At 43.8% G+C, this 10,738-nt stretch overlaps 1 protein-coding gene across 16 annotated transcripts in view; it reads left to right on the forward strand.

Annotated features, from left to right (window-relative positions):
- The window catches only part of LOC123516473 (insulin receptor substrate 1-like), a 113,828-nt gene that overhangs the window by 75,996 nt on the left and 27,094 nt on the right, over positions 1–10,738 (forward strand). For 3 of the 16 annotated variants that reach the window (XM_045275800.1, XM_045275802.1, XM_045275801.1), the window contains exon 1: positions 5,040–5,378. The exons of 12 other annotated variants lie outside the window; for them this stretch is intronic. In XM_045275800.1, coding sequence (XP_045131735.1) covers positions 5,055–5,378 — 324 coding nt within the window. In that variant the 5' untranslated portion in view covers positions 5,040–5,054. Of the gene's footprint in view, positions 1–5,039; positions 5,379–9,262; positions 9,555–10,738 lie in introns of those variants that run through there. One more of the 16 variants, XM_045275819.1, reaches the window with a different exon arrangement.

Consider the following 10,738-nt stretch of genomic DNA (forward strand, 5'->3'; position numbering starts at 1 on the left):
TCCGTCGCGCCGTACGGGGAAAGGTTGGCTGGGTCAGACCAGCAGACGACCATGGTGTACTATAAGGTGGATAAGAAAGCAGCTTAAAGTAGGATAAAATATTTTAAAGAAGTTAAATGAAGACACAATTTTGGTAGTTTTTTTTTTTTTTTTTTTTTTTTTTAGGGTTTATTGTTTAACAGTAGAGTAAAAGAAATCATATTATAACTTATTAAGCGACATGCACTTTGATTTGAATTGTGACCTAATCAAATGTACCAATATTTCAGTTTCCAATCTAAACCTTAACTTTAATTCTTACTCTGATTTGAACAAAAATATACGGGGAGTTTGTGTCGTTTTTTGAGACTAGGGATGGATTTGTCCGCCAGACGAGCGTGTTTGGCCGTGTATGGAGGCATTGACACACAGCAGACGGAACGACACTGTGCCTGTTCCCACGCTCAGGCGATTGCAGATAAATATACCTTGTTTGAAACTAAAGTATTTTGAGATATATGTATAGGAAACACGATGTTAAATCATCGTTGAGGTCTTAGAAATGTATAAAGGACTTTATTATATTGATCAGACAATGTATTGGCTTATATGTGTAGTGAAATTGCTTACTAGCTTTGATAGTTTTATAATTTTTAGTTTTATATTCCTTTTGATCTCAGTTGTGTACTTTTCAGGCATTTCAAGATACTTTTTTTTTTTTCTCTCAGAATGGACTGAGTATAACATAATATACAGTGAACCAGAAGAATAGTGATGAGATGCAGTCTTCGTAGAAAAGAAAGCGTTTATGTAAAATGAACTTCCGGTATTATTAAGGAGAAGAATTTATACCCAATGACTCACCAGTTTCTACTTTTGACCGTAATCTTGCTGGTGTCTTAGGAAGCTCCTGAAATGAAAACTGAGGAGAAGGGAAGGATTAGTACCAGATAAGCCGTAGAGAGATGAGAGAACAGCGTGGAATAGTGGGAAAAGAAGACAGCGTGAATTCCTGAGCAGAACAAAGCTGAAGATTCCTCACTCTTCCCTACTGTTAAAAGAGAAATGGACATGAACACACAGTCGAACATGATGCGTAATAGATGTGTATGAAGAAAATGGCACCTAAAAGATTGTCAAGGAGGACAAAGCAGATAAAGACCTAATGTAGACAGAGACTTTATGGTGAGGAATAAGGTTATGGTAGGCCTACGCTGGAGTTATAGAGTCTGACTATGGTGGTGGTTATGGTGATGATACCCAGCACACACACACACACACACACACACACACACACACACACACACACACACACACACACACACACACACACATGTATAGTATATATAAATAGAAGTCGACATTCAGATAGACAAACAGATAAGGATTTGCAGAGAGAGAGAGAGAGAGAGAGAGAGAGAGAGAGAGAGAGAGAGATCAGTGGGTTACTGTGGGTGGCGCACGTGGCGGAGTGGTGCAAGGAAGGAGGTGCGCCATTGCAGGGAAGACAGATCCGTGGGTAGGTAGGCGGGCGGGTAGCCGGCGGGTGGTGGGTGGTGAGTGGTGAGGAGGCAACAGTTCGATTCCCGCTGCAAGGTCGCTCTCCTTTGTACACACCACGTGGTCTTCTTAAGGTCACATTCATGAAGCCCCATTATGCCGTGGCCTCGTGGTGCGGCGCGGCAGTGTGGTGTGGTGTGCCGTGGCGGGGCGGTGACGTGGGCGACGCGTTGCTTCCAGACCGTGGCACGCTCTTACCGCTCTATGGTGTGGCCAGGGGCGAGGGACGGCGAGGGTGAGGGTGAGGTTGGTGAAGGGGACCGGAGTCAACAGAATAATTAATGTATCTTGCCGCCCTGATGAGAGGCTCTGATAGGCTGAACTACGTGTGTGTGTGTGTGTGTGTGTGTATGTGTGTACGTATGGTCTCTTCCTATTGCTCCTCTTCTTTATCTCCAACTCTCACCACCATTACAATCGTCACCGCCATCTCCACATTACTTTTACAGTAATTTATCACTCCTCCTCCTCCTCCTCCTCCTCCTCCTCCTCCTCCTCCTCCTCCTCCTCCTCCTCCTCCTCCTCCTCCTCCTCCTCCTCCTCCTCCCACCACCAGCAGAAACCTAAAAACAATATATACATATGGATGTGATAGTACGCAAAAAACATTTTCGCAATCTAGCCCCTTGAGAGAGAGAGAGAGAGAGAGAGAGAGAGAGAGAGAGAGAGAGAGAGAGAGCGTTAGTAGTGCATCATGCGACTTAAAGGTGATCGTGGTTCCATCTCGATAAAGTGTTACGTTTACTACACCGCATCGAAGCGTGGAGAGAGAGAGAGAGAGAGAGAGAGAGAGAGAGAGAGAGAGAGAGGTATGGGGGGAGACTTGTGGTGGCTGCTGACGTAACTAAGTGGATACTTCCTTGCCTCTGCTGTTGGCCGATTGAAGACTTATTGGTACTGGCCCCTCCCTCCTTCACTCCTTCCCTCTCTCCGTGTGTCTGTCTATATCTACGTCTCTCTCTCTCTCTCTCTCTCTCTCTCTCTCTCTCTCTCTCTCTCTCTCTCTCTCTCTCATCACGAACGATATCTTAACACCTTCAGTATCAGGACACGTTTCCATGTTCGTTCTGTTTACTATTTGGTTATTTTATACAGCTTCAGAAACTCAGGTGGGGGAATAAAATAGTGAAGACTGCCCTATAATCTTCTGACCTCCATAGACCCTTCCTAATGTAATTAAAATCGTCTAATCACACCCAAAAATCATGGTAATAATGCGTCTCAGTACTGAAGGAGTTAGGGACCAAAAAGTCTGCTGCTGCGTGATCTTTCTCGTGTTCACTGCGTCATTCTCGCCACACCAGCAAGTCTTCCGCCTCTCACCCATCATTGTCCTTCACGCCACCTCTCTCTCTCTCTCTCTCTCTCTCTCTCTCTCTCTCTCTCTCTCTCTCTCTCTCTCTCTCTCTCTCTCTGTTTTTCAGTACGTTTTGGAAGTTCTTGATTGAATGATCTTATTATGCTGTTTCTTCCTCCTTTCTATCGCGTCCCTCGTGTGTGTGTGTGTGTGTGTGTGTGTGTCCATCCATCTCTTTTTCCATTCTTTTTTTTCATTATGTTTGCTCTCTCTCTCTCTCTCTCTCTCTCTCTCTCTCTCTCTCTCTCTCTCTCTCTCTCTCTCTCTCTCTCTCTCGTGATTCATGCACCTTTTTCATCCTCCTCCTTAATGTTCTTCCATTTTTCCCCCTCTCCTTTACCTTTCTGTGTTCTTCATTCATCCATTCATTCATTCCATCCTCCATTGTCTAGTCTTCTTTTTGCCTTCTTTCCTCTTCTCATACATATCTCCCTCTGCATCCCCTTTACTTTTCATCACCGTTTTGTCCTTTGCTATCTATATCTTCCTCCTGTTGTCACTGAGAGAGAGAGAGAGAGAGAGAGAGAGAGAGAGAGAGAGAGAGAGAGAGAGAGACTGAAACTGAGAGACAGAGAGGGGAATTTTCAAAGCACTAAGTGGAACACAACTCGCTGAACAGGCAGATTCTTTACCTATCTTACCTACGTACGTGCGCTCGTGGGTTGGCTGGTTGGTGGGTTGGTGGGTAGTAAGCTGCCTGCAGTTTTACCACTTCTTTTTAACCTCATGAAGCTTCCAAGGGGACGTGACAAGGGTGGCTGGGAGGGTAGGAGGATGGCTCGCTCTGAATTCTCGTGGATGTCGAAATGAGTTAGCTGAGGATGGGGCGACAGATGGGAGAGAGAGGATTGTAGTGTGAAGGAGGAGGAGGAGGAGGAGGACGAGGAGGAGGCACCATATGTGTAGTGGAAGGGTGGAGGGGGACGTGACGTTGGTGGATCGGTAGGAGAGAGAGAGAGAGAGAGAGAGAGAGAGAGAGAGAGAGAGAGAGAGAGAGAGGTGGAGGGTGGCTAGGAGGAGGGTTGACATATTGGGGGAGGTGGCGGCGGGGGATGAGTTGGAGTTGGGGTGGATGGAGGGTGTAGTGTTGGTAGTGTTGGTTGGGTAGGGGGTGGGAGGGTTCGGGCCGGCGGCTGGTGCAGGGACAGGCACGAGCACTCAGTCCCGAGGCTAAAATTGGATTGCGGGAAGGTGACGGTTGATTCTGGCGCCCTGAGTGGTAATTGTTAGAGAGAGAGAGAGAGAGAGAGAGAGAGAGAGAGAGAGAGAATGAAAAAGGGTAATTTCTGTAGAGTATATGCCTATATTGTAAGCAGGGAAGGAGACTGGCCAGCTTCCTCCTCCACCTCCACTCGGCCCCTGTCGCGTCAGTACCTCCCGTCCCCTTCCCGTGCCTGCCTTTACCTCTCCTCCTCCTCCTCCTCCTCCTCTAGTAGCGGCGGCTGTCTGAGGCGCATCTCTGGACTGGGCGGCGGCGGCGGCTGTGGTGTCAAGAGGAGGAAGAGCCGCAACAACAGGAAAGAGAGAGAGAGAGAGAGAGAGAGAGAGAGAGAGAGAGAGAGAGAGAGAGAGAATTCCCTGATGAATGATAGAAAGAGGGTTGCCGTGATGTGTGGGAGGGAGGAAGAGTAAGGGAGGAGAACGAGATGCTGTTATTATTGTGGATATCCAGGGAAGACTAGACAGGTGATGGCAATGAACGGGCAAGAGAGTCTGGTGGTGATGGCTATGGCGATGGTGGTGGTGGTGGTGAAGTAAATGGGTGTGTCGTGGTGAAAATTCCGAGTGGAGGGGTGGAATGCAGTGGTGGTGGCTGTTGACTGGTTGTGCATGATGGGGCTGGGGTGGAGCAGGAAAATGACGAGAGAAAAGATGCAAATGATGAATAATTCAGACGTGTGCTCAGACAGGAGGAGGAGGAGGAGGAGGAAGGGGAAGATGAACATTGAACTTAAATGAAAGTAACGGTGTGGTAACAATATTAGAGTAGTACCAGGAACATTTTTTCGTGTGAGATATTTTGAATAATCAAGTGTTCTCGGGTGAAAAGTAAAGGGTAAACGGACATGGCGTGGTCAGGCGGAGTGAAGGAGGAAGAGTGGGACGAAGAAATGCACGGTGAGAACATGCAGAAGAGCAAGAGAAGGACGGGGAGAAGATGCAGGGGATGTTTGGGGAAGAGGAGATGGAGGAGGTACGGGAGGCTGTAGTAAGGGGAGGGAGTGGTGGTGGTGGTGTGACAGAGACCAGTGCCAGAAGAAGGGGCAGAGACAGCCCAGTTCTGCAGAAGGTGGCAGTGTTGCTCGCTCGCGTATGTAGCCACACCCGGCTCGTCCCCGCGCCCCGCCCGCTCTGGCCTTGCCTCGCCCCGCACACCCAGAAGCTGGCGGCGGCGGCGGCGGCGGCGGCGGAGTTAGTGGCGGTGGTGGCGGTGATAGTGGAGGTGGAGGGAGGTTCCAGCCGTGCCTCCAGTCAGCAATTCGTATGTAAATGGCTGTGCGTTAATATCCGTGTGTGTGTGTGTGTGTGTGTGTGTGTGGAGGAGGAGGAGGAGGAGGAGGAGGAGGAGGAGGAGGAGGAGGAGGAGAAGGAGAAGGAGGAGGCTTTCCCAGCGCATGTGCCAAGATTTAGATTTTCTGATTGGTTGTGCTTGCCGGGGTCCACATTGTTGTCCCATCCCCCTCCCCTCTCCCTCTCTTTTCCCCTCCTCTCTACTCTTCTCTGCTCTTCTCCTTGCTTAACAAGAGTCAATCGAGGATGCTTGGTTTTTGTAATGGTAGTAGTAGTAGTAGTAGTAATAGTAGTAGTAGTATAATAGTAGTAATAGTAGTAGTATCAGCTCTAGTTGTAAGAATAATAGTAGTAAGTAGCAGTAACAGCAGCAGCAGCAGCAGCACCAGTAGTAATAGTAGTAGTAGTAGTAGTAGTAGTAGTAGTAGTAGTATTGTTGTTGTGAGAACAATAATAGTAATAATTGTTGTAGTAGTAGTATTATATCAGTAATAGTACAGTGATAGTAGTAGTAGTAGTAGTAGTAGTAGTACATATTTAGTAACGTAGCGTGTGTTATTCAAGTCCATGCCATGTGTGTGTTTGTGTGTGTGTGTACTTCTTTTTAGAGGCGTGGTGTGGATGATGAAGGTTGTGGGGACGTTGCTCTCAATTGGTGACTAGTCCATCGCGACCTTGGCTCCGGTGTTGCCGTCACCAGAACCATTATATTGTGCGTGCGTGTATGTTTGCGGCTGGTGTGTGTGTGTGTGTGTGTGTGTGTGTGTGTGTGTGTGTGTGATTCCCATTCTTCCTATTCCACCGGTGTTGTGTTATTTAGTTTATTAGGGCCAAATGGAATGGGACGGTGTGGCGGGTCCTGCAGTAGTGTTAGATCGGTCACTGGTGTACTCCACTCCACGCCTTCTTTGAATCCGGGTTGACTGTAACTTTTTAATTAGTGACGTGTTTAATGTTATCCTGATGTGGGGTACTCTCTCTCTCTCTCTCTCTCTCTCTCTCTCTCTCTCTCTCTCTCTCTCTCTCTCTCTCTCTCTCTCTCTCTCTCTCTCTCTCTCTCTCTCTCTCTCTCTCTCCTTTATATTGTGTTGGTGTTCTTATCTGATTGTTGTTATCGCATTACATTTTTACCGGATTGAGTCAGGCGCTCTCTCTCTTAATACTGCTGTATCATATTTATTTGCTCTTTATACTCGAATATATGAAAATGGATTTGCATGGATATCTTGATCCGCCTTCAGATCGATTCAATGGTGTCATGGCACGAGACACTTTTTTTTTATTTTTCTCCATGATAAGTTGTTTTAGTAAAGGAATAAATATAAATGAGTTTGTTTTTTTCTCTGGATAATAATAGTAGTTATAGTAACGGAATAAATATGAATGAGTTTGTTTTTCTTTTCTCTCTCTCTGGATAATAATAGTTTTAGTAACGGAATAAATATAAATGTTTTTTTTTCTCTTGATAATAATAGTTTTAGTAACGAATAAATATAAATATTTTTTTTCTCCCTTAATAATAATAAAAGTAATTTTGATAAAGGAATAAATATAAATAAGAGTATACCTTTGTTTCGTTTTTTTTATTTTTTTTTATTTTATTTTTTTTTTTTTATTTTTTTTTTTTTTTAGTTACAAGGTTCAAGGTCGGACTGTAAGATTGATGGACATGCAGACTTGAGTGAATGGATGAAAATGGTGTTAATCTTAATGGTTCTGGGTTTTTTTATTTATATATATTTATTTATTTAGTTTTGATCTTATTTTCGTAATGTTAATATCTGCTGTCCTCATTTGAAGTAATATACATGCAATTAGTACTTAAGGTAATTGAAGTTATAGTGTATCTATTTTTTCATTACTTTTGTTTGTTAACCCAGGTTTCAGTACCATGACGCGTTTCTATATTCATTCTGGTCAGTATTTGGTGATTTTATATAGCTTCAAAGACTTATGTGGGGATTAAAATAGTGAAGATCGTGGCCATTAATCTTCTGATTTCCATAGACTCTTCGTAATATCAATAAAATCGTCTAACCGTATCCAAAACTAATGGTAAAAATGCGTTCCAATACTTAAGAGGTTAATATGATAATTCTTTTGTTTTGCCCTGTGCAATTAAAATGAAGTTTTCTTAATATTGCATCTTTTAAGTCCATTAGTTAACAAACAAAGACCTTTAATTTATGCAGACAGTATATTTATCTTCACTTAATTTTTCATCACTTACTAGTTTTATATTTCGTCATGTGCTAGTATCTTTTGTTTACTCCTTTTTCCTGTTTATAGTTCCAATACTGTGTAGCAAAAATGTGTCCTCTCGAATCTCGATCTTATCCTTATTTTTTCCACGTTGCTTCTCCTCCAAGGTCTTCTCTTAATATTTCTCTGTTTTCCTTCTTTCTCTATTATTATCCTTATCTGTAATCTGTTCATTCCCGTTATCGTGATTTATATTTGAACTTCAGCATGTTCCTTTTTATTCGTCTGTGCTTGTCATGTTTTCACCTTCTATAAAACACCTCGGTATCTTGTTTTAGAATGCGCTTTCTATTACTGACTCACTCAGTAACATTCAGTCAAACTTTGTCCTCTGATTTATTAATGATTCTTATCCATCTTTTTATTATTATTTTTCTTATCCTGTCAGCAATCTTCCTAATTAATTTTGATATTTTTTTTCTTTTACCTTAATCTGTGATGCTTATATATTATTCAGTGGAATACTCGTAAAGCTCTCTCTCTCTCTCTCTCTCTCTCTCTCTCTCTCTCTCTCTCTCTCTCTCTCTCTCTCTCTCTCTCTCTCTCTCTCTCTCTCTCTCTCTCTCGCCTTACTAGAGCAGCTGAACATAAATAGTTTTTATCTCATCCTTAACTATGCAGATTGCGTCAACAGATGCATCAAACTCGGTATTCCATCATATTGTCTAACTTATTATTATCATTCTTATTATCATTATCAACGTGTGTGTGTGTGTGTGTGTGTGTGTGTGTGTGTGTGTGTGTGTGTGTGTGTGTGTTCAGCTTTAAAGTCTTCTTTTCTTCATGTTAATAATGTTATTTACTTGTTTTATTGCTTCGCCTTCCTCGTCCGTTGCATTTGTCTCTTTCCTTCTTTCTTTGTGTCCATGTGTGTGTGTGTGTGTGTGTGTGTGTGTGTGTGTGTGTGTGTGTGTGTGTGTGTGTGTGTGTTCAGCTTTAAAGGGCGATCCGCACACGACCAGCCAATGCTTGCCTCCCCCTCCTACACACACACACACACACACACACACACACAGTCACCCTCCGCTCCTCGCCCCCGTCCTTCATTCTCTCTCTCTCTCTCTCTCTCTCTCTCTCTCTCTCTCTCTCTCTCTCTCTCTCTCTCTCTCTCTCTCTCTCTCTCTCTCAGGAGTGAATGAATGTTAAGTTGTTGAAGGTGAAGAGGAAAACAAGGAAAGGGGAAATACCAGTAGTGATGTGTGTGTAGGGTGGTTGGGTGGGTGTGTGGGTGGGTGGCTGTTTTTTTTTTTTCGTGATTGTAAGGGAAGTGTTTTTACGTATGCTTGTTATTTTCTTTTCGTTGCTTCTTATTTATTTTTATTACTATTTTTCCCTCCGTTCTCTCGACACGTGGAGGATCTCTCTCTCTCTCTCTCTCTCTCTCTCTCTCTCTCTCTCTCTCTCTCTCTCTCTCTCTCTCTCTCTCTCTCTCTGATTATATTGCATAATTATTTACGACATCCTAACTTTGTTCTGTCTCAAAGACTAATTTAATTTTTCATTTTTCTTCTGTACGATCTTGAAAGCTACGGACGAACAAATGGAAATCAAGGAACGACGAACACTATTACTACGGATATAAGCAGTATTTCAAGTATTTTTATTTATTTATCTTTTTTACGTAATTTTGATAACTTGCAACGGGAGTTCGCGCCACGAGGTCGCCGCCGTCCCCGTATCGAGCGTGACGAATCGAACAGAATGTCGAGACCTCCGCGGGAATGCGTCTGGACTCGCTGAAAGCTGGCAACGTCCTCCCGACACCCAGACTGTTAACATTCCACTCCGCCTTCAGCAGCCAGCGCCATGTACCCCCGGCCGCCCTACCGCCCCTGAAGTGCAGTGTGGGAAACAGCGGAGTGAGGCTGCTGGGGGCATCTGGCGGGTGCGTAGACGGAGCTAAGAGTGACAGGTGGTGGCGGTGGCGGTGGCGGACCCAAGGAAGAGGAGGGGGAGGAGGAAGAGGACAATGGGAGTGGAGGAAGATTGCGTGGTGGCTAGTTGGAGGGAGGAGGAGGAGGACGCCTTGGACCGGTTCTGTACCGTTACAAGAAAATAGCCCGACAAATATGTTGAGAATGTTTACAAAATTAGGGAATACAATCTGATTTATCTTCTGTTTGTATTTGACTTTCTTTTTTTCTTTTCTCTCTTTCTTCTCTTCTTGTTGTTGTTTACAGGTCGTAAATATCAGGCTGGCATAGCGTGGCGGCGACTGTAGTGGTAGTGGTGGTGGTGGTAGTGGCGACAACGTAGGAGTGTGAGTAGTGGTGGCGGAGTGATGAGGTGGTGGTCGTGGTGTACTACTGATTAGCTATGAGTTTTGTTTGTCAAAAGTACAGTGTTGGTACCCCGTTGTACTCATAAATGTTTTAACGTCGTCTCACCCTCTCTCTCTCTCTCTCTCTCTCTCTCTCTCTCTCTCTCTCTCTCTCAAAAAAAAAAAAAAAAAAAAAAAAAAAAAAAACTAACCGTAATAATGGAAGACTGAACTTGTAGGATTATCGCCAATATTTCAGCCAAAGATCATTTGCAATTGTTATGGGTTTAGCTATTTATGTCAAAGATTTGGTGAGGTTTGAATGCGTTATTGATTCATGTCTTCGCTTGGTTTTTATTGTATTTTATTATATTTTTCAAGCTTGACAGTATATAGTTCAGAGTGATTGAAAGGGATTATGATGGCGGTAGTGATAGTAGTAATGGTTAGGTTAGGTTAGGTTAGGTTGGGTTAGCCTGACTATATTTAGTTAGGGGTGGTTGGTAGGATAGTGGTAGTGGTAGTAGTAATGGTAGTGGTTGGGTTTGGTTAGAGGTTGGGTTAGCCTGACAGTATAGTTGAGAGTGGTTGATATGGATTAAGATGGTGGTAGTGATAATAGTAATGGTTGTGGTGGTATGGCAGGCAACCAGAATCCCAAGGCAGTTTGAATGTTGTGCTAGTGTTAGGGGTGTACACTTTCATTTTTAACAACTAACTATTGTTATTGCCTGCTTCTTTGTGTGTGTGTGTGTGTGTGTGATAGGGAATGGTTATGAGGATAGGATGGAGCATATTTTGAAATAATT

The sequence above is a fragment of the Portunus trituberculatus genome, chromosome 41 (genome assembly GCF_017591435.1).
Source record: "Portunus trituberculatus isolate SZX2019 chromosome 41, ASM1759143v1, whole genome shotgun sequence".
Lineage (NCBI taxonomy): Eukaryota > Metazoa > Arthropoda > Malacostraca > Decapoda > Portunidae > Portunus > Portunus trituberculatus.